A 23,269-nucleotide genomic window follows, 5' to 3' on the forward strand; every position below is an offset into this window, starting at 1 on the left:
TGATCTGTTCCTCAGGGAGTCCTTCATCAATTGGAATGCCACACTCCACTCTCAGCCTGGACAAGTGATCAGCTACACCATTCTCAACTCCTGGCTTGTCCTTGATCTCTAAATCAAACTCTTGCAGCAAAAGAATCCATCTCAAGAGCCTGGGCTTTGCATCCTTCTTCGCCAAAAGGTGTCTCAACGCAGCATGATCTGTGTAGACAATGACTTTAGATCCCACCAAGTAGCTTCTGAACTTCTCAAAGGCAAAGACAATGGCTAGCATCTCCTTCTCTGTTGTGGCATATCTCATCTGAGCATCATTCAGGGTTTGGCTCGCGTAGTAGATCACATGGGTCTTGCCATCTTTCTTCTGCCCCAAAACAGCTCCCACAGCATAATCACTAGCATCACACATGATCTCAAAGGGGAGATCCCAATTAGGTGGCTGGACAATTGGAGCACTGATGAGTTCACCTTTCAGCTTCTTGAAGGCTTCTAGACACTCCACATCAAAGCTGAAGGTGGCTTCTTTGCACAGCAGCCTGGTCAATGGTCTAGTGATCATGGAGAAGTCCTTTATGAATCTCCTGTAAAACCCAGCATGACCAAGAAAACTTCGGATGTCTTTCACTGTCTTTGGTGGGGGCAAACCAACCATAACATCGATTTTGGCCTTATCCACCTCAATCCCCTTCTCTGAAATCTTGTGCCCCAGCACAATCCCTTCTTTGACCATGAAGTGACACTTCTCCCAGTTCAGCACAAGGTTGGTGTCTTCACATCTCTGTAGGACCCTGCACAAATTTGACAAACAAGCAGAAAACGAAGATCCATAGACAGAGAAATCATCCATGAACACCTCCACAACATCCTCAATCAGATCAGAAAAGATCGACATCATGCACCTTTGAAAGGTGGCTGGAGCATTACATAGACCAAATGGCATTCTTCGATATGCGAAGGTACCATAAGGACATGTGAATGTTGTTTTCTCCTGATCATTGGGATGTATGGGGATCTGGAAGAATCCTGAATATCCATCAAGAAAACAATAGAATGGATGATTTGCAAGTCTCTCAAGCATCTGATCAATAAATGGAAGTGGAAAATGATCTTTTCTAGATGCAGAGTTCAGTTTTCGGTAATCAATACACATCCTATGCCCAGTGACTGTTCTTGTTGGTATCAATTCATCCTTGTCATTTTTAATCACAGTTATACCACCCTTTTTTGGCACAACATGCACAGGAGATACCCATTTAGAATCTGAGATAGGGTAGATAACACCAGCATCTAAGAGTTTAAGAATCTCTTTCTTTACAACATCCTTCAGGTTAGGATTTAACCTTCTTTGATGCTCGATAGAAGTCATTGATTCATCCTCAAGATGTATCCTATGCATACACAAAGAGGGTGATATTCCCTTGATGTCATCAAGTGAGTAACCTATTGCTTTTCTAAATCTTTTAAGTGTTTTCAAAAGTTCAGATAGCTCAGTTTCAGTAAGTTCACTACTCACAATGACTGGATAAGTTCCATTAGGACCAAGAAATGCATACCTTACACCATTGGGGAGAGGTTTAAGCTCCACTTTAGGCGCCTTAAGCTCGCTCCAGTCGTCTTGCTGGGTGTCCCCTTGTTGAATGACCGAGGCTTCCTGATGGACAATTTGAGGCAGCTCCTCATACTGATCCTTACTACCAAATCCTCTGTGTGAATCCAACATCATCCCATAGGCAGCACTCTCCAGGTTCTGAATCACTTCAGCTGGCCTCTCTATCGTCAAAGCATGCTGTAGAGGGTCTTCTAGTGACAATTCTTCAAGGAGCTCATCAGCAAGGGCATCCATCTCTTCAATGTAGAAAACTTGCCCTTGAACTGTTGGTTTCTTCATTACCTCCTTGATGTCAAAGTGAAGAACATGCCCTTTACCCAAGTGGAGATCAATCTTGCCCTCTTTCACATTAACAATTGCTCCTGCTGTAGCTAAGAAAGGCCTTCCAAGGATTAAAGGATCTGCAGCTTCCTCACCCATCTCAAGCACCACAAAGTCTGTAGGGATCTCATATTTTCCAACCATAACGGGGAGGTCCTCCAAGATACCCACAGGGTACTTCACTGAACGATCAGCCAATACCAGAGACAGTCTACACTTCTTGTACTGAGTGAAACCAAGCTTCTTAGCAACAGATAAAGGCATCAAGCTGACACTAGCTCCCAAATCGCAGAGACATCTATCAAATACCATAGGTCCAAGAGCACAAGGTAATGTGAAGCATCCTGGATCTTCTAGCTTCTTTGGAACAACAAGCCTCTGGATGATGGCACTGCACTCATGAGTGAGAATCATCATGCCCTCCATCTCCTTCTTCTTTGCAGCTACAACATCTTTCAGGAACTTGCTATATTGAGGAATCAGCATGAAAGCATCAATGATGGGCATTGTGACTTGAACTTCACTCATTTGCTTCTCAAATAGAGCTTTGTACTTCTCTAGCAGCTGCCTCTTGAATCTACCAGGGAATGGTAGTTTGGGTTCATAGGGAGGAGGAACAAAAGAATTCTCACTTGCTGGAGCAACAACTTCACCATCTTTCACTGTTTTCTTCTCTTCCCCAACCTTTCCTTTACCTTTTGCTTCCACAATCTTCTCCAAGATTTCATCATTGATTTTCTCATCAACAATCACCACTTCATCATCTATGTTGATGGCAACCCCCTCACCTTGTTTCTCAGCATCCTTGGTGAGAGCTTTCTGAGGTAACTCCTTACCACTCCTGAGGGTGATAGCTTTCATGGTCTCCTTGGGGTTTTGCTCAGATTTTCCAGGTAAAGAACCTTGTTGGCGATTTTGTTGAGTGTTCATGGCAGCAAACTGGTTCTCCAAAGTTCTGAACTTGTTGTTGAGCTCATTGTAGCTTCCATCAATCTTTGAGTGAAGGTTCTTCAACTCATAGCCAACATGCTTCTCACTTCTTGTCTGAGACTCCAAGATTTGTTTTAGTAGGGCATCAGTGATGCTGACTTGAGGAGTAGAGGTAGAAGTAGTAGGTTGTTGTTGGACAGGTTGTTGTCCTTTGTTGTCGAAACCAGGAGCATGGTTTTGTTGAGGCTGATAGCTGCCTTGCTGGTTGTTCCGAGGCTGATAACCACTCTGTTGGTTGTTGGGGTAAGATCTCTGTTGGTAGTTGTTGTACTGAAAGTTTGGCTCTTTCTTGTACCAGCTACCATTGTTGTTGATGAAGCACAGCTCTTCTTGCCCTTCTAAACCATCAACTTCCTGGACAACAGGTGTGGCTTCTTTGTTTGGGTTACCAACAAAGTGCAGCTGCTCATGGGTGGTCTTATCAGCAATGAGAATATCAATCTTATCCTGGAGAGCCTTTAACTCCTTCTTCGTCTGCTTGTCATTTGTTCTACTGCCTCTGTCGTGGTCTCCACTGTAGACTGCATCACTCTTGACCATGTTGTCTACCAACTGCTCTGCATCCTCTTCTGTTCTTCCCAAGAAGAACCCATTGCTAGTTGTATCCAATCTGGCTCTCTACTTAGGAAGATCTCCTCTGTATAATGTGCTCAGCAGGCTTTCCTTAGAGAATCCATGATGATGGCATTGAGCTTGGTAGCCTTTGAATCTCTCCCAGGCTTCACTGAATCCTTCCAAGCCTCTCTGTTGAAAGCTGGAGATCTCATTTCTCAGCTTAGCAGTTTTTGAAGTAGAGAAGAACTTCTCCAAGAAAGCTTTCTTGCAGTCATCCCAAGTGGTGATTGAGTCGCTTGGTAGAGACTTCTCCCACTGTCGTGCCTTATCCCCCAGAGAGAAAGGGAATAACTTCAGCTTTAAGGCATCCTCAGACACACCATTGGTTTTTGACAACCCACAGTAGCTGTCGAACCTGTCCAAGTGATCAAATGGGTTCTCTAGAGACAAGCCATGATACTTGTTGTTCTCGATCACGTTGAGGAGTCCTGATTTGATCTCAAAGTTGTTGGCTGGTACAGCTGGTGCTCGGATTCCCAATCTATGACCATGAATGTTGGGGCGGTCATAAGTGCCAATGGGTCGAGCTGCTCGCTGTTGGTTTTGTGGAACGTTGTTGGCATCATTTTGAGGTATGTCTCCCATATCAGTATCCAATCTCTGCAAGTGAGACTGTTGCTCTTCTTCTCTTCTCTTTCTAGCACACTCTCTCTCTAAAGCTCTGATGTCTGCGGCTCTTGGAACTAGGTTTGATGGACCCCTGCTCCTCAAGTTCATATACCTGTAAATTAAAGGGAGGTGAAGAAGGAGAATCAGTAACAAAAGAATATAAAAATGACTTAGTCTCAAGCAAATGACTAAATCTCAATGTTCAAATCTACTCAGAATCTGGCAACGGCGCCAATTTGATGTTAGGAGTTTTCAAGGCTCCTAAGACAAATGTTGTAGTATAAATGATTGTCGAACCAATTCTAAGGGATTTCAAGCACTGAGAATGCAAGTACTTACTTAATCTAAGTGCAACCGATGATTTAAAGGGTTTTCTAAACTAATGATTAATACTAATGCAGTTTCAGAATAATAAAAACGGTAAATGAGTTGACTTTCTTAACTAAGAAAAATGAGAACTCATGGGCATAGGAATTAGACCTTGGGTGATCAAGTTTCGAACTAAGGATGGCAGACGAACAATCAAACTATCAACCTTAAGCTTAGACACGATCCTAAACAAACTCTATGTCTAGATGAATGTTCATTTACTAACACATTTCAAACAACAAATGTCTTTGGTTGAATAATATGGAAGCAATCATTACTAACAGGTCTAAGGCTATCTTAGCACTTCTAACAACAAATGTCTTTGGCAAAATATGCTAAAAGCTTAGAAGAGTTGTTTCAGGCATTTCATCGAACACCTTTTGGGTGGGAAATGCCTAAAGATCAACTTTTGAGAAGCTAACTCAGAAGATGCATTATGATTACTCTACTAGCAAGGTTTTGGAATGATCTACTCTAAAACATCCTAGCTCTAACCTAATCACCCTTAATCTTCCTAACCCATGAATTCAAATGGTGATTACTCACTACTCTTCATGATTCCTCTTAAACCCATTTTGGATTTCAGATTAATCATACAAAGGGGTACAACAACGAATTGGAAACACAGAATTGCAATAACTAGATGAACAAAGATGATTCAAGAGATGAACTTTCCAAAGGTTTTTCTTTAGAACCAAAGATAATCTATCTGGTGGCTGCTAAAGGTACTTAAAACATAGGTTTTCAAAAGTAAAAACGTGAATAATGAAATGACCAAAAGGCCCTTAGAAAACATGAATTCGGCCAAACAAATAGACGCGGAGCGACCTCGGCACGTCGCTCCGACAAGTCGCTCCGACAAGTCACTCCAGGCTTCGGGAGCGACCTCAGTGGGTCGCTCTGAGAGGTCGCTCCGGCTCCATTGTGTTGTCGTCACGCGATAGACATGCGAGCGACCTCGGGGTGTCACTTTGGCCAAGTCGCTCTGGGTCGGGAGCGACCTGGAGTGGTCGCTCTGATAGGTCGCTCCGGGTCAGTTCTCGGGTTCCACCGGGATGAGATGGCGAGCGACTTCTTGGGGTCGCTCCAGCGAGGTCGCTCTGAGAGGTAGTTTGGAGAGACCTCACGGCGTCGCTCCGTGATGTCGCTCCCATGCTCTGCTCGTCCAATGATCACCTAGAACACTTCTTTTGAGCTCAAAATACACCCAAATGCCTCCAAGAACTCCATGTGGTACTCCAACACCTGATAAAGACTCATGTATGCAAAATGCAATCTAAACATGGCTAAATCCTAGTCTATATGATCAAAATGCACATGGGTGAATGGATAAGACAATGGAAATATGCAAGATATCAGGTATCTGGGTATGCCTTTCACCACTAAGGCCCTCACGAAGCAGGACTATGAAACTTTGATAGACAGAGTACGTAAGAGGATGCTCTCTTGGCGCAACAAGTTTCTCCTATGCTGGTCGTTTACAATTAATCAAGTCTGTTATCTATAGTATTGTAAACTTCTGGAGCCAACTTTCATTCTTCCTAAAGCTTGTATGGATGAGATTGAAAGTATGTGCAGTGCTTTTTTGTGGTCGGGCTCTCCGAATCAGACCCACACTGCATTCTTCCTAAATCAGTTTATTCGGTACGAGGTGAATGATGGCCACACTGCCTACTTTTGGTTAGATGATTAGTTAAAAATAGAGAAGCTTATAGATATCACTGGTGTTATTGGCACTTGTTACCTTGGAGTAGCTCGCAATGTGCGGGTGAGTGATGCAGTTCGACACTTGGATTGGAACATTCGAGGTCGTAGAACCCGACACTTCCACACCCTTTACTTTCGCATTCAAAATGAGCAGGTGCCTAATGACTCTCTTGATAGCGATGTGGTGGTCTGGAGGCATTCAAAGGATACCTATAAAACTTTTTTTTCATCGGCCAGAACTTGGGACCAAATCAGGGTGAAAAAGGCTACTGTATTCTGGAGTAAAAGTGTTTGGTTTTCTCAGACGGTTCCGCGGTTCTCGTTTATAGTATGGCTGGCAGTGAAGAAGAGATTATCAATAGGTGATAGAATGATAACTTGGAGTATCCAGCATGGGTGTGTCTTGTGTGGAGAGAGAGAGATGAGACACAGGACCGTGTTTTTGTTTGCATGCCCTTACTCATTTACGGTGTGGGACAAGCTTGTTAATCGACTGAATGGGGATAGGACCGATTCAGATTAGATGGCTACATTGCAGTTTGTGAGTGGAAATTCTCTTCATATCATGGACAAGATTCTTCTCAAAATGGTGTTTCGGAGTAGTATCTATCATCTTTGGAGAGAGATGAATGAGAGAGGGTACCAAACGGGGTTTCAGACAGTGGAACAGGTGGTTCAGATCATTGATAAGGCTATGCGAAATAGGATTACTTGTCTTCGATATAAGGCTGACCACAAGTTTGCAGGCTTGATGTGTCGGTGGTTTGAAGTTACAACTTAGCACACATGAGCTTTAAATTCATTTCTTACAAGCATTGTATAGTTTTTCTTTCATAGCTCTTATAACCTCTCATAACCTTTTGTAAATTTCTATTCTTCTTCGTTGATCAATAAATTTCACATTTTATCAAAAAAAAAATAATAATTATAAAGGGCAATGAATAAGATGACATATATCACACTCCCAAAGTTTTTTTTTTGTAAGAGGCATAATACTTTATTATAAAAGATACATACTATTTGTTTATTATCTTATATATATATATGATTAGTTAGATGTTATAAAGAGTGGCATCAGCTTTAATTGGTGACCACTTAATAAATAGAATGAATAAAATAAAAGTTGAAAAAAAAATTTCTTTGAAAAATAGAATTGAAAAATAATAGTTGAATAGAAAGAAACAAATGCTTCATATCAAACTTAAAAAAAGGAAAATTTTCTTCATTAGTTCATTTGTTTATGAGCAAAAAAAAGGAATGTAGTGGAGCTGATGAATTACTAGTTAGACAAAAAAATTAACTTAACTGGTATTAATTCTGAGAAATAACAAATTTATCATTTTTTCCCCTAAAATATGTTACTAGTTACACCCTTATTGTCTTAAGGAAATATTTTAATGTAAAATAAATAAATAAAATTAAGTGATTAAATTAGTGGTAGAATTAGATTACAAAAGGCAAAAACGAATATATTAAATGAAGGCTAGACAAATGAAAAAAATAAGATGATACATGTCATTTTAAAGCTTTTATCTAAAAGACATTTAATTTATATATTATATAAGACCAATAAATATGAAATAGATTACTCAATTGTTGAATAAAAAACAAATAGCAAAAATAAAATAAATAGATTAATTATTGATTAACAATAAATGATAAAAATAAAATAGCACATATCACCTTCTTGAAGTTTTGTAAGAAATCTTATTTTGTTGTATAAGATATATGTTATCTTAAAGCTAAGATTTTTTCAAAAAGGAAAGATATGTTATTTTACAAGTTTTTTTTGTTAACGTTTCCAACATTATAATAACTTTTAAAGCTTTTCTTATAGTAGTGGTGTATCGCCTGGAAAATATATATAAAGGGAAGATAGGGAGAATCTTCGACTCCACTTTCTCTCTCTCTCTTTTTCATCCACACACTTATTGTTCATCTCACTATCACTATGGACAAGACGTCTTCATTCTCCATTCACAAAGGGAAACCGATTAGATGCAAAGCAGCATTATGTAGAAAAGCAAGAGAAGCACTGGTGATGGAAGAGATCCAAGTTGATCCACCTCAAGCTTACGAAGTACGGATTAAAATCTTATGTACTTCTCTTTGTCACACTGATGTTACTTTCTGGAAGTTAGACAGTGTAAGTGTACTATTGTATCACAAAGTCAAAGCAAAATCAATTGTTCAAAAAATCGTTCCACTAATCTTTTTGAGTTTTCCAGGGGCCGCTTGCAAGGTTTCCTAGAATTCTCGGACACGAATCTGTCGGGTGAATAATTCATACAATTATTTAGTTTCAACTTCATTGAGAATGTGCTTTGCTTACTTGTTTGGGTTAATATTGCATTATTACTTAAATATATTGTTATAATTGGGTTTATAACCAGCTTGGTCGAGAGCGTTGGTGAACACGTGGATGGATTTAAACAAGGTGACGTTGTATTACCAGTGTTTCACCCTAACTGTGAAGAATGCAAAGACTGCAAATCCTCAAAAAGCAACTGGTGTGCGAGATATGCCAACGATTCTATATCAAACACGAGACGATATGGAATGGCTTCTAGGTTCAAAGATTCTACTGGAGAAGATATCCACCATTTTCTCTTTGTTTCCAGTTTCTCTGAATATACCGTGGTAGATATCGCACATCTCGTAAAAATCTCTCCTGATATCCCCGTTCAGAAAGCTGCTTTGCTCAGCTGTGGTGTCTCCACAGGTTTGTTTTCATTCTTCTTTAGCTATTCTCGTGGGTTTGTATGGACATTTTAGATTTTTCTGAGGTTAAAAGATAAACAAAGTAGATAGTAGGGGCTGCATTGTTATTAAAAGCAAGTTAGATATTGCATATTGGCTGATTGTGGGTCACGTGGAGCAGGAATTGGAGCAGCTTGGAAGGTGGCTAACGTGGAGGAAGGTTCCACCGTTGCAGTCTTTGGCCTCGGTGCCGTGGGACTTGCGGCTGCCGAAGGAGCTAGGCTGCGAGGGGCCGCGAAGATCATCGGTGTTGATCTCAATCCTGATAAATTCGAGTTAGGTAAAGTCGTGTTATATTTATATTTAATATTTTTGTCTATTAATTTCTGAAAGTTATTATTTTTTGGCTTTTTCTGACCCAATTGGTTTTGGTATTTAATTATTATATATTCAATATACGGAGTATAAACATGGTATAACAACAACAATGGTCCACCCGTCCAGGGTGTATTATTTATTTGTTGAAAAAGCCAAATGTCATTTATTTTCTGTTTCGGTATAATTTATAAGTAATATTCACTGCAATACACATATATTCAAAATTAGTTACAAACAATGGATATTTGTTAATCTGAAAATAATACAAATAATCAATTATTATTATTTTTTGGACAAAACAATCAAATATTAAAAAGACAATTAAATCAATAAGAAAAAAATATGCAATTACATAGAAACATATATTTTGACATTAAAAATATTATTAAGAATGAAAAAAATAGTTAGACTAAAGTCACTAAACAATTCTTGATATAAAAACAGAGATCATATATTCATCATGTCAATTACATGAATAGGTAAGAAATTTGGTTTCACGGATTTCGTCAATCCTACTTTGTGCGGAGAAAAGAAAGTTAGCGAGGTATGTTATTCAATATCTTACACCATCTCATTTATGATTTTTCATGAGTTTATACCATTGAGTAGAAGAAGGAGTAGTTACTAATTTATTCCCACAAAATATACCGAAAAAGGTGATTAAAGAAATGACAGGAGGAGGAGTTGACTACAGTTTCGAATGCGTTGGTTTACCTTCTATACTAAGTGAGGCTTTTATCAGCACCCGCACGGTACGCTTACACTAGATCGTACCAAATCTCAGTCGATTCAGCATCTTTTTTACAATGGTTAAGTTTTACAATTTAGAATGTCAAAATAGGGATCAGGAAAGACGGTAATGTTAGGGATGGGGAAGCATGCAGCGCCAATAAGTTTGGGTAGTTTTGATCTTCTAAGTGGTAGAACTATTTGCGGAAGCTTGTTCGGGGGTTTGAAATCTAAACTGGATATTCCAGTTCTCGTGGATCATTACCTAAAAAAGGTACTACATGACATGCATCAAACTATCTATGTGATTATATCGTAACAGATGATGAGTATATTGTTTGTTTTACTTCTTATTTCCAGCCTATGTGTTCTGTTTTCATGGGATTTAATTCTTTTTGTTTGTTTGTTTGTTTGTTTACTTGTAGGAGCTTAATCTAGATAGTTTTATTACACACGAGTTGAAATTTCAGGAAATCAACAAGGCTTTCGAGTTGTTAGAGGAAGGAAAGACTCTCCGCTGCATCATATGGATGGATAAGTAACAAGTTGCTAGTTAAGATCCTTGGGGGGGGGGGGGGGGGGGGGGGGGGGGGGGGGGGTGGTTGAGTGGGTAGGAGCTTCAGCTGTATTTTCTTTCTTGTAGATCCATGTCGGTTTGCTCATCTTTTATTTTTCATTACTTCATCTAAGTGTTCTAGTTAAATGCTCCATCCAAATGATTCATCTAAGTGTTCTAGTTAAATGCTCCATCCAAATGATATAATTTATCTGAATATTGTTTGTTTAAAATTTTAAATCTTCATTTGGATGGAGTATCTGGAAAAAAACATTTGTTTGTTTGCTTAATAGTTGTAAATCTCTATTTTCATCTAAATATTTTTAATAAGATGACTAAACTATTTTAATTTTTTATCTAAAATATATTTACATCTTTATTTTGAAAATTTGTTAATAATATAATTTTCTGATTGTAGGTAAAATATTATTATAACAGTTTTGAGAAAAAAAATAATCTTAACGAAATAATCTTTTTTTTTTGTTAACGCCCATGTATAAAACATGACGAGCTCGTACGCAACTGTCTTTTTTCAACTTTAACAAAAAAATTCATTTAATATTTTGATTAATCTTAAATATTTATAAATATCTAGAAACCCATTTTAAAACATCTTAATCATACACTCCAGTCCACTAAATATATTTTATTAGAAAATAAATGATAATAAAAACTGGAAAATCGTTTTGCATAGATATGGGAATCCAGAGCTGGTCATGAATATAGACAAGTTGGTTTAGTGCTTCTAAAATTTTACAACGTAAACTACATAAAAAGATTGTAAGAATCTTTGTTTTTCTTGAATCGTCTATAACGTACAAAATTTCATGAGCATTGGATTGGGTTTTCCCTCTCATTTCAAGTTCATCATTCACCAAATGGACACATACATTAGCAATTTCCATCCACGAAGCATTGGTGACAGACTGACAGTGACAGGGTACCGCAATGCATGTGCTGAACTGATCTTCAGTGTTTTCTTTTCCTATCCAAAATTATTTATTTAATCACAGAACTAAGTGAAAATGTGAAGAAATAAGATTCTGAAACTGAGATTTCTATTTCTTGCTTCTTTCCCCCCTCCGTTTTACAATAGATTGAGATTGCTTAAATAGAAACAAGTGGAAGCCCTAGTTCCTATTACACATGTTATCATCCTTCTTCTCCAAGAGATCCTAAGGCCGAGAATGAGTTGTACAATCCAGGACCACTTGGTGATGTCATGACCTGCTTTCCCTTTCTTTTCTCTTCTCTTGCTCTGTCTTTATCGCAGAGAGCCGTTGAAGAGGTTTGATGATTTGCTGGAATGGGCTTCAGTTGTTGGGCTTGAGACGGTTGGGCTTGAGATGACTTGCCAATATCCCCTCTCAAACTATGCGTTGGAGGAACGTCAACGCCTAGTTTGAAACGGAGACTGTAGAATGAAGCAGTCGGAAGCGACTTGGTAAAGATATCGGCCAGTTGAAGCTGTGCTGGTATGTGCTTGACGACCAGAGACCCCAAGGCTACCCTTTCACGAACGTAGTGATAATCTATCTCAAAATGCTTTGTTCTTTTGTGGAATGCCGGATTTGCTGTTAAGTAGATAGAGGAGAGATTGTCTCCAAATAGCTCAGGTGTAACTGGAAGAGATATGCCGAGTTCCCTGAGAAGTATGCTTATCCACGCCATCTAAGATGCTGTTTCAGAGAGCGACCTGTACTCGGCTTCAGTAGAGCTTTTGGAAACAGTCGGCTGTTTCTTAGGCGACCAAGAGATGAGGTTCTGACCGAGGAATGTACAGAAACCTCCTGTTGATCTTCTGGTAGCTGGATAACCAGCCCAATCGATGTCGCTGTAGGCACGGAGAGTGCAGTCAGTATCACGAACCAGTGAGACACCCATTGCAACTGTTCCCTTGACATAGCGCAGAATTCTCTTCAGGTTGTTGAAGTCTGAGAGTGAAGGTGCGTGCATCTTTTGGCACACATAATTTACTGCGAACTGGATAACAGGTCTTGTCAGGGTTAAATACTGAAGTTTTCCGGCCAGTTTTCTGAAGAACTGAGGGTTGTAGAAAGGTGTATCTTGATCCGGAACATTGTTGAGTTGCAAAGGCAGAGGCGTGTTGATTGGTGAACAATTTTCCATACCTGCAGCTCCAAGAAGGTCCACAACATATTGTTCTTGAGACAGAAACATACCTTCATCGTGAAACGTTGCCTGAATCCCCAAGAAGTAATGCAACTTTCCGAGATCTTTCATCCTGAACTCTGAGTTGAGTTGATCAAGCAGCTTAGTTAAGATCTGAGAGCTGTTCCCTGTTATAGCCATATCATCTACGTAGAGTAGAAGCATGATGATGTTACTATCTTTGTTGTAGATGAACAAAGACGGATCTTTCACGCTGCACACAAATCCAAACTCAATAAGGAAGTCACTGAATCTGTTAAACCAAGCACGTGGAGACTGTTTCAGTCCATAGAGGGATTTGTGAAGATGACAGACGTGATTCGGTTTGCTCTTATCAACGAATCCCGCTGCCTGCTTCATGTAGACAGTTTCAAGAAGATTGCCGTGTAAGAACGCATTTTTAACATCCATTTGCTTCACTTCCCACTTCATAATTGTTGCAAGATGAAGCACTATACGGACAGTCGCTGTTCTGACTACCGGGCTATATGTCTCGAGATAGTCCACGCCTTCTTCTTGATTGTTACCGTGCACTACAAGACGAGCTCTGTGACTTTGAAGAGTACCGTCTGCGTTCAGTTTGTGCCTGTAGATCCACGAGTTTCCTAGTACATGCATCTCTTGCGTTCTTGGGACCAGTGACCATGTCTTTGTAAGGTTACAGTTCTCAATTTCCTCTCCCATGGCGTTGTTCCATCTTGGATCTTTGAGAGCCGCTGTTACAGTTGTCGGAACTGGATCAGTTGATCTATGCGTCAACAGGGCGTACTTAGGATTTGGTTTCACTATTCCAGACTTAGATCTTGTCACCATGGAATGTTGAGATGTTGAAATCGGAACTGTGGAACTGACAGATACAGAGCCAACAGTTCTTTCATCCGGAGCAGATGCAGCACTAACACTTCGTGAGTCGTTTGTTCCACTGGTTGAAGAGACGTTCCTGGTGAGAGGTGGAAAGTCTTCTTCTCTGAACAGGGAACCAGCAGAAGCTACCACAGTTGATGTCTGTGGAATCTGAACGTTTGATGTAACAACAGGAGATGTCTGTGTTGGTTGAGTCTCAACCGTATCAGAGTTATCTACCTGCAGGAAGCTTCTTTGCCAAGCTAACAAGGACGGTGTAGTTTCCTGACTGTGAAAGTGACTGTAGACTGATCCAAAAGGGAAGCTTGATTCATCAAAGATCACATGCCTTGAGATGTACACACGTCCTGTTGGTGGATCCAGACATCTATACCCTTTATATTTGTCGTTGTAGCCAAGAAAAACGTAGTGAAGAGATCGAGGATCAAATTCGTTGCTGCGTAATCTCTCAACATAGGATAACATGAACAGCCAAACGATCTGAGAGAAGAGTAGTCTGGTGCTTTGCCGTTTAGTATTTCGAAGGGGCTTCTCTTGTCTTGTAAAGCTGAGGACGGCAAAAGATTACTCAAGAAGTTAGCTGTGTAGAAAGCTTCGACCCAATATCTTTGAGGTGTTTTACTCTGAAACATCATTGTGAGTCCCAGTTCTATAACATGACGATGCTTTCTCTCCGCTAAACCGTTTTGTTGCGGCGTATGACGACACGAGATGAGCTGTTGTATCCCACTGTCTTTAAGATGAGCCAGAAACCGTTTGCTAATGAACTCACCACCCCCATCACACTGAAAAATTCCAATCTTCTATGACAACTGATTCTCAACCAGCTTCTGAAACCATACAAATGTATTGAAGAAGTCTGATTTGGCTTTGAGAGGGAGTAACCAACAGAAGCGAGAGAAGTTGTCTATGAATATAACATAAAAACGGAATCCTTGATTAGAGGTAACAGGAGATGGACCCCAGAGATCACAATGGACTCTCTCTAAGGGCCTAGACGCTACAAAAGAAGACGCAACAAACGGTAACCTACAACTCTTCCCTAGTTGACATGAATCACACATCTTCAAGGTACTTTTATTGACTGAAATAAACTTGTTATGACTCAGGTACTTGAGGGTCTGATCTTGTGGATGTCCCAACCTCTTGTGCCACACTTCATCACTCGCTGCTATCTGTCTTGTTGAGTACAAAGCTTGAGGCTTCGGAGAGTTGAGACTGTACAGACCTTCACGGGTGTTGCCTTGTCTCAGAAGGCTTTGCGTTTGCTTGTCCTTTACACACACTTGGTTAGAATCAAACTCAAACGAGCATGGATAGTCATTGGTGAGTTTAGAAACAGACAAGAGTGACTTAGTAATCCCGGGACAAACAAGAAAATCTCTAAGAGGAAGAGAGGCACCTGACGTAGAAGCTATGTCCGCAGAGCCAACGTGAGTAATGGGTAAGAAGTTACCATCTCCAATGATAACTGCATCGTTTCCTTTGTAAGGTTGACTGTAGGCTAGATGATGTGGCGAGTTGGTTATGTGAGAAGTGGCTCCTGAATCGGCAAACCATTCTGCCCCAGCATTCTCAGAAACATCGGTGATGCGCATAGCTGCCAAAGAAACTGGCAAGTCCTCCTCTTGATAAGTGTTGTTGAACCTATGCCAGCATCTCAACGCACTGTGTCCATAGCGACCACAGATCTGACACGACGGGCTTTCATCAGACGAGATTGACGATGCAGAGGAACCAGAGTTAGACCTTGGAGAAGACAACTGCTGATGGAAACCTCTTCCCCTTGTGGAGAAGGAACCACGACCTCTGTTAGCTCCGAAACGTCTATTAGACTGACCTCTTCCTCCTTGGTTGTAGTACCCAGCTTCATAGTTTGTTTTCTGAGTATTAAAAGCCATATGAGGAGAGACGTCTGTGGGAGCATTGTACCTTTGGATGCGAGCATCGTAGCTGTGAAGACGCGGAACCAGATCTTCCAAGTTAGGATTTGGCATCATGTCCACAGAACCTTCGATGCTTGTTATGAGAGGTTCATAGTCCTTGCCTAAACCCTGAAGAGCCGCAAAAAATTTCATCCTTTCCGGAACAGGACTTCCAATCGAAGCCAACTGGTCACAAATAAGCTTAACATCAGTGAGATAGTCTGTCATAGATCTATCTAGCTTGGCCACGGTCTGGAGCTTGCGCTGGAGTTCGAACAAATGTGACGACGTGGGACGGTTGTAGTGCTTGGCTAACGCATCCCAGATCTGGTGAGAGGTTGAGCAGGAGACAACAAGGCTCTGTATGTCTTCTGAGAAAGAACCAAGCAACCAAGACTTGATAACCTGATCTGTTTGGAACCAAGTGTGATAGTCAGGGTTTATAACAGGAGTTGTAGATCCATTGATTCCTGGAACGGCGAGAGTCTCAGGTGGTCGAGGTGTAGCTCCGGTAACAAACCCTAAGAGACGTTGACCGTTGAGAAATGCTTCGAACTGATTCTTCCACAACAAGTAGTTTCTTTCTGTGAGCTTAATAGTGACTGAGTTCACTATCTTTAGTGAAGGAGGTGAATAGAGTTCAACAGCTTCCATGGCTCTGATACCATGAAAGTGTGAAGAAATAAGATTGTGAAACTGAGATTTCTATTTCTAAGTTCCTCAAATAAATTGTTTATATTGGGCTCAAAGCTGATTTAGAAAATCTAAGGCCCACTTAAGTTTGGAAACAAAACACAGTCGTTTCGTGCTCTTCGAAAAAATAGCCAGATAGGTCCAGAGAGAGCTTAAACCTACCGAACCATTTGCTCCCAGTGTTGGTTTATCCATCTCCGTCTCTCCGATCCTCGTCGATCAACTCCACCTGAAGAATCTCCGAGTTTCTATTGAACGACACACTTCAATGGTGGAATCTGTTTCTTCTCAAACTCCGTCGCTCTCGGAGGTATTCTTCTCTTGCCGAAGCTCAGTTTTCAATTCTTCTTCGTTCGATCTACTGAGATTCTCGTGTATTTAGGTAGATCTGATTAATTTCGAGAAGGAGCGGAAATTAGATATCTTTCTCTCTATTCATCATTACATAAAAAGTGTTTTTCAGTTTTCCGACCAAAAACAGATTGGATTTTGAACAGTTCAACAAGATTGGATATATTTTTTTATGTTCTGTAAGAAAATAAAACATTTTGCAGAATACATTGAACTACGTTTGGGGGAGAATGAGACATTCTTTTAAAGCCAGCTGATATTTTGCTTTGAAATCTAGATTTGTGGGAGTGATCTTGTTAAGTCATATTCATCAATTTGTAACAATTCCATATTTTACAGCAATATCATTTGGAGAAAGCAGTTGAAGACAAGTCTAAATCTCCTGAGGTGACTTCTGAAGAGGCTCCTGCCGCGACTGAAGAAGCTCGTGCTAATGAGGAAAACACTAGTGAAGAAGTTGCCGAGGAGACTCCTGATGAGATCAAGGTAATATTGTCATACCCATCCACCAACAAATAGAGACTAACTTTGATGAGCTTGCTCTTGATGAATTGATTTGGCTCATGTGGTGTGTGTTTTTTCTTCTTCTTTTCAGCTTGAGACAGCGCCTGCTGATTTCCGTTTCCCGACAACAAACCAAACTAGGCATTGTTTCACGCGTTACATTGAATATCACAGGTGATAAAATAAATGTTCTTCTCTAATTTTCCTCTTTTCCCCAAAGTTGTGATCCCTCTCCCCTTTATGTCTTTTGATTGTTTTCAAATTTCCAGATGTGTAGCTGCCAAGGGTGACGAAGCTCCCGAGTGCGATAAGTTTTCAAAGTTTTATCGATCTCTTTGCCCCGGCGAATGGGTATATGCTTAACTTCCTTCACTCCTTCAGTGCTTCTAGTCTTTTTGTAGATGATGATGATAATTTAAAGATGACCTTTAGTGCTTCCTGATACATCAAATCTGTCTTCCTTGTGTGTGTTGCAGGTTGATAGGTGGAACGAGCAAAGAGAGAATGGAACTTTCCCTGGTCCTCTTTAAGACTACTCCTGCCTCTCAAGAAGCATCATATCCCCCCTCCCCCCTTCTTCCTCTTTTGCTCTTATACACTTCATGATGTCACCCGGATTACACTGCAGAGTTTTAATAAGATTTTACAACAACCAGCATGTCTGGTTCCTCAACATAAAATGTGAGAGTTTAACAATTATAATCTCAACTTTTCTCTGTGTTCAACTTAATTTTTTTGAGGATCATCCGATTCTGATATGCCGTTCTTCCTGATTATATTATTTTCCATGGAAAAACTTTAGACATTTTACGGATGGTGAATGATATTTCAAGATATAAGAAAATGGTATATCATTCATCACCAAAACTGATTACATCATCAGAACTGGTGGTTTTCACTATAAATGATGAATGTTTATAATTAATTAACTTTGTCGTGTGTCCCCAATGCCAAGAAGTGGTAGCAGATCCAACAAGCCTTTGTTAAATCCATATCTCATGCAACCATCAGCTCCCTCTGCTTGGGTCTCTCTGACAGAGACAGTCTGGTAATGGATTTTCATAGAAAGATTCCTCAGAACGATGTCTCTCCAAACCCTTTGTTCCTGAAGCAGGTCCTTTTCTCCTCCTCGGTGATCCTTGTCTGTATTATTACCACAGCTACTATGTCTCGCTACTATGTGGAGATAGTAGTATTGAATTAAAACACTTGATTATTGCTTACCGAGTTTTGTGAATCTCTATGATTCTTTCATACACTTTCCTGTTATCTTTCTCAATTCCTCTTCCAATTCTGTCTATCAACCTCACAATGGCTTTCCTGAATCACAAATACAAACAAAATGTAAGTAACTAAAGATTGCATGACTTGACAAAATAAAAAAACACATCTGTCACCTGTCCGGAGATATTGTTTTCCGGTGACCAAGATACCGGCGATGCCCTTCAACAGCCCTCGCCATGTTTCCGCTATAAGATGGAATAAAAACATCGCTTTCGACGGAAACAATGTAGTCCAGTGCAGCCATTTGAGTTGAGTGGTTCATAAAAGGCTTAAGCTCTACTTTTGTTGCCAACTTTTCCTTCAGTATCACAAAGATGGTCAGTCTACATTCAGTCTCATTGGTAATAATAAATTAACATCCTGAAACTATGTAGTAGTACCTTACTCATTAACATGGTGAAACGAGAGCCAAGACTAGCTAACCGAGACTCACCACCGTAAATCTCACCAGCAGCTATATATATAGGTGTGTTTGGTGCATATCCTAAAGCTGTTAGTAAAATTCCAACTTCTTTTGGAGTCAATGGACAATTCCCTTTGAGTCTTTGTACTTTTCCATCAATGTCTTTAACTTTCCAATACGCTGTGTTCTTCCTAAACACTCAATCTTCTTATTTGAAAAAATTACACAAACAAGTAATGTTTTCTTGTTTCTTTTTGGTTACCTTATCTTCCTTAGCTCAGCACCTTCAGAAGCAGATAAACCATGGTTGCAGCCGCTAAAAGCTAGCATGTCTTTCTCGTATCTCAAATGCAACGCAATGTATAGACCATAAGATGTCATCCTATCGACTAAAATCTGCAACAAAACTTAAGTATTAGAGAGAAGAATGTATATATATTATATGAGATGGTTATAGGAAACTAATAGTTTTACTTGTCCCATTGATCTGATTTTAGTAGAGAAGCGTAGAGCCTCATAACAAGCACGGCAACGTAGCTTTTGAATATCTGGGGGTAGACCGTTGTTTACTAGACGAGAATCGGATTTGGCAGCTCGGATCACCTTGTATTCATCCCACATGGTAGCTATCTCATTTTGGTAATATCTCAATCCTGAGTAGCTTTTGAAATGCTTAACCACTTTTGTGAGTCCATCAATACCTTTTGGTAGCTTCTTAATGACACTAATATCTTTAGATAAAGTACTGATGAAGTGATCTTCATCAAATACATCCGAGAATTTACTGGATCAATACAAAATGAGAAACATTAAAAAAAACACGTTAAACAAGTTCAAGAGATGCTAAAAAAGAAAGAAAAAATGGGAACATGGGGTTAACCTAGTATCCTGCCAGAAAGATCGTTTATCGAGCTCCGGGACTACAAGTGTGGCATTTATAATACGAGCTATAGCTACCATGTCACATATCTGTAAAGTTTGTCACATAGCTATAAGTATTTTAATAGTTGTGAGTTCAGATCGTAACACAAAAAGTAATACTATACACACTTAATTACCCCAGCACGCATCTGGTTAAGACCGCCATTCGTGTGAACAAGAAGATAACCTCTAGACTCCAACGGAGCTGAGGAAACAAATAACCAGAGAGTACGTAAATTTTTTTATTTATGAGTCAGTTTTGGTTACATAAAAAACCAAACCAGACGGATATGTGTTTCTTACATATGTAATTAGGATTGGGATTGACACAAGGGACGAAGTTGCGGTTAGGTGGATGTTTCCAAAGCTTGTCATAATCTGGTATCCCGCTTGTCGTGTTCAACTGTCAAATCTAATGGAGTCAGAAACACGAAAGAGGACATGATCTAGTGTGCTAAGTTAATATGCACTCTTAAAACTCGCTCTTAAGCATAGCAGATTAGTGTCTATCTATAAACATAGATTTCTTTTTTTTTTTTGAATTATACATGGGTATACTGGTCCCACAGAAGTGGTCCAGACTAGTCACGTTTTGCCACGTGTCGGTCCTATGTATGTCCCTGGCGATGCCAAAATGTTAATTCTCCAGTGGTCGGAGACTCGAACCCTGATGGTTTCACCGTATTGGGTTTTTGCCCTCAAATTAATCACCACCAGGCCACAAGTCATGGTTATAGACTTCTAGTTTCAAACAACAAACAAACCGATCATAAAGATATCATGTTTAATTTTCCCAGTTAAACAATATATTTACTTATAAGCAACTAATATATTAGGCCGCACATAAGTTGTACCTTGGCGAAGGAAGGGCTTGTCAAGAAATGAGGTTGAGATAGCTCATGTGTATTGTTGATGTGTTCAGATGTTAATCTCTGATTCTGAATCTCATTCTCCTGAAATTCGACAAGAGTCAGCCAGACATTTAAACGAAACCACATTGATAGCCAACGTTCAAAGCTTTACTTCAGTCGTTTCCCGACGAGATAGGTTCATAGTCGAGCTCGGTTCTGTAATGGAGTTTTCGTAACTGATGTGTCCTCGCTGCTGAACAAAGAATCAAATCCGGAAAACAAGTTAAGATTGAACACTATTCTTGCCTCGAAACAAAACCGATCAATCTTTTTTCCTTTAAAAAATATCCGTGAGAGAATAGAGATAGGTTACGGACACGAGTGGTGTATTTGCTAAGATGTAGCCTAGGGAGTCTGTTGAGAGGAGCTACGTAGATGTGTACAGTGAGAAAGCCAAGTAATGCTATTATACATATGGCACATGTTAATAGTCTGCGTATCACCACCACCACAAGCGTCTTCTTCCGTCGTCGCATTTCTCTGAGAACGATCTAAACGAAAACATTCAAGAAATAACGATTCAGAATAACCGGATCTTGATCTTATTTTTCTTCCTTTGATGGTGAGTGGATGAGGTTTCTATAACGGGAGTATATGTGTTTTGCCAAAAGAGGAAAGTATTCAAATGCATTTATGGGATCTTTCTTTCGATATTTGATTGGGTCTTGTATCCTATTTTTAAAGATGTGGTAAGAAGACAAAAGGGTAAGATAAGGGTCACGTGACATTTGACCTGATCTACAGAGAGGGATATAAGAGGTGTCTCAATGGTGAGGAGGAGACCATTTCTATATTTGTAAAAGGACAGTGAACTTTAAATAAAAACTTATTACACGTAACCGTTGCATAAAATATCATGCAGAGGAAGGAGGACAAGAATATATTCTTTTATATTGATTATTATTAGTGTATATAAATATATAACTAAACAAACCACTTAGACGAAAAATTGTCTATTCGACATATAAGTTTTACTTTTCAATGCCAAGTGACTGGTGACTATATATCTTCCACGTTCTGTCTTGGGTATACCACAGTGGCTATGAGAACCAAAACTGCAACCACAACCATTACCGTAAGAAATGCTATCAAGCTTCGCATGTGCCTACAAAGAAATTGCCAATGCTGAATGTCAGTAACGTAACAACATATATGTATTGAACCGGCTTGAGCAAACTTCTCTCTCTAAATAGGAAACCGTAGTTAGATATCCGGTACTGTTATTTACATGAACAAAAATGTAGGCAAGGAGCTCTCAAGCTCAGACAGCTGCTGATCGACGACGATGTAGAAGATGTAGGAACCTTATTTTACTACTATAGGACAACTGATATTTGTAAAGAATAATAAAAACATAAATATAAAATTATAATATCGAAATATAAAAATAAAGAAGAATTGCAGAGTCGAGATGATTAATTTCTTTCCTTAAATCTTTAAATGCTCCGTAGTGTGACAGTTTCATAGCGCACATATTCCCAGAATACAACTGCAACATTGTTTTTGTTTACCATCACCGAAAAACAGAATCTATCGAACCTAATTTTGTGTTGTACTCTCAAATTTAAAATAAAAAAATACTAACATAACTATTCTGAGCGGAGAATTTTTTTCTTCTCTTATTCGTATGAATGAGAATACTCTATGCAATCGAAGAAGTGGCTTTTATAACACATATCAAAAGCAAGCAAGAAAAAACGTTTTCCATTGACCATACAATAAAGCACAATTGATTATTGCATTGAATTTGAATTCATTGTGGACAAAGTAAAAAAAACGTCTTTTGTTATCAATGATGAAGATATTTGTGATTTTATTTAATTTATTATACAAATAAATTAATCACATCAATTTGAATTTAGTCCAAAACAATATGGATATTAGACTAATAGTCTATTTACTAAATTGCAAATTCATTTCCATTTTGGATATATCTTTCGTCATTATACCATAGTATGTTCACAAGGTTTTTAACCAAGTTATTACTTCTCCATATATAAGCAAGAGGACTATCACCTCATATTTTTATGTGGGACATTTACTAGTTTTAAACATAGTTAGTTTGTCAAGTTTTACAAGCTTTCCAAGTCAATGACTTTGAACAAACATTTCTCATTTAATCAAACTTCTTTTTTTTGACATATGATACACTATCACATAGTGTTCATAGCAAGAAATCCAATGATTTCAATCTCTGGTCATTCCGACAACTACATAGCCCATGAAAATCCACTGGAATATTGACTAAAGCCATTTTCCCAAAAAAAAGTTCCAACAATCCCCCACATAAATTGAAAATGACTCTAGACACTAGACGACTCGAAAGACTTGACTTCGTAGACAAGAATCGACTAAGGACTTTTGAGAGTGCAAACGAAAAAGCGAAAAAGCAAAAATATAGTTTTGGAAAAATCCAAAGCGTAGGAACCTTATTTCACTACCATAGGACAACTGATATTTGTAAAGAATAATAAGAACATAAATTAAAATTACAATACCAAAATATAAGAATAAAGAAGAATTGCAGAGTCGAGATGGTTAATATCTTTCCTTAAATCTTTAAACGCCCCGTAGTGTGACGATTTCATAGCGCTCAAATTTTCCAGGATACAACTGCAGCATTGTTTCTGTTTACCATCACCGAAAAACAAAATCTATCGAACC

The 23,269-nt window shown here is 39.2% G+C and overlaps 3 protein-coding genes and 1 non-coding gene across 5 annotated transcripts; 3 read left to right on the top strand and 1 right to left on the bottom strand.

The window, feature by feature from the left end:
• Positions 1-3,584: 3,584 nt before the first annotated feature.
• On the top strand, positions 3,585-3,691 carry LOC125588087. The gene has a single exon (XR_007324484.1). It is a non-coding gene; the product is annotated as a small nucleolar RNA R71 (small nucleolar RNA).
• Positions 3,692-8,092: 4,401 nt separating this feature from the next.
• On the top strand, positions 8,093-10,622 carry LOC106452056 (alcohol dehydrogenase-like 1). 2 transcript variants are annotated; one of them, XM_048756832.1, is made up of 8 exons: positions 8,093-8,360; positions 8,443-8,489; positions 8,608-8,936; positions 9,096-9,254; positions 9,772-9,836; positions 9,949-10,044; positions 10,134-10,295; positions 10,492-10,588. In XM_048756832.1, the coding sequence occupies exons 1-8, from the start codon at positions 8,166-8,168 to the stop codon at positions 10,561-10,563; spliced, it is 1,125 nt and encodes a 374-aa protein (XP_048612789.1). In that variant the 5' UTR covers positions 8,093-8,165; the 3' UTR covers positions 10,564-10,588. The 2 variants fall into 2 exon arrangements, with proteins under 2 accessions (XP_048612789.1, XP_013749522.2); XM_013894068.3 differs by having other exon boundaries at positions 8,094-8,360; positions 10,447-10,622.
• A 5,673-nt stretch (positions 10,623-16,295) lies between these two features.
• Positions 16,296-17,844, top strand: LOC106452057 (cytochrome c oxidase subunit 6b-3). The gene is made up of 5 exons (XM_048756833.1): positions 16,296-16,541; positions 16,922-17,068; positions 17,178-17,260; positions 17,356-17,437; positions 17,563-17,844. Exons 1-5 carry the CDS (start codon positions 16,500-16,502, stop codon positions 17,614-17,616), a joined length of 408 nt encoding a protein of 135 aa, XP_048612790.1. The 5' UTR covers positions 16,296-16,499; the 3' UTR covers positions 17,617-17,844.
• A 181-nt stretch (positions 17,845-18,025) lies between these two features.
• Positions 18,026-23,052, bottom strand: LOC106452055 (O-fucosyltransferase 7). The gene is made up of 12 exons (XM_022702754.2): positions 20,923-23,052; positions 20,718-20,798; positions 20,549-20,647; positions 19,998-20,097; positions 19,832-19,899; positions 19,654-19,742; positions 19,248-19,557; positions 19,036-19,169; positions 18,751-18,964; positions 18,484-18,668; positions 18,311-18,406; positions 18,026-18,229 (listed from the first exon to the last, which is right to left on the bottom strand). The coding sequence occupies exons 1-12, from the start codon at positions 21,079-21,081 to the stop codon at positions 18,094-18,096; spliced, it is 1,671 nt and encodes a 556-aa protein (XP_022558475.2). The 5' UTR covers positions 21,082-23,052; the 3' UTR covers positions 18,026-18,093.
• Between the last annotated feature and the right edge of the window lie 217 nt (positions 23,053-23,269).

The sequence above is a fragment of the Brassica napus genome, chromosome C5 (genome assembly GCF_020379485.1).
Source record: "Brassica napus cultivar Da-Ae chromosome C5, Da-Ae, whole genome shotgun sequence".
NCBI lineage: Eukaryota > Viridiplantae > Streptophyta > Magnoliopsida > Brassicales > Brassicaceae > Brassica > Brassica napus.

Coding starts and splice junctions, on each gene's coding strand:
- LOC106452056 (XM_013894068.3), top strand. CDS start 8,166: ATGGACAAGACGTCTTCATTCTCCATTCACAAAGGGAAACCGATTAGA. Junction 9,255..9,771: donor TCCTGATAAATTCGAGTTAG/GTAAAGTCGTGT, acceptor TTACATGAATAG/GTAAGAAATTTGGTTTCACG. Junction 10,296..10,446: donor TGGATCATTACCTAAAAAAG/GTACTACATGAC, acceptor GTTTACTTGTAG/GAGCTTAATCTAGATAGTTT.
- LOC106452057 (XM_048756833.1), top strand. CDS start 16,500: ATGGTGGAATCTGTTTCTTCTCAAACTCCGTCGCTCTCGGAG. Junction 17,261..17,355: donor CGTTACATTGAATATCACAG/GTGATAAAATAA, acceptor TCAAATTTCCAG/ATGTGTAGCTGCCAAGGGTG. Junction 17,438..17,562: donor CTCTTTGCCCCGGCGAATGG/GTATATGCTTAA, acceptor TGTGTGTTGCAG/GTTGATAGGTGGAACGAGCA.
- LOC106452055 (XM_022702754.2), bottom strand. CDS start 21,081: ATGCGACGACGGAAGAAGACGCTTGTGGTGGTGGTGATACGCAGACTA. Junction 20,098..20,548: donor CAAGCCCTTCCTTCGCCAAG/GTACAACTTATG, acceptor TAGATTTGACAG/TTGAACACGACAAGCGGGAT. Junction 18,407..18,483: donor AAAACAATATCTCCGGACAG/GTGACAGATGTG, acceptor TTTGTGATTCAG/GAAAGCCATTGTGAGGTTGA.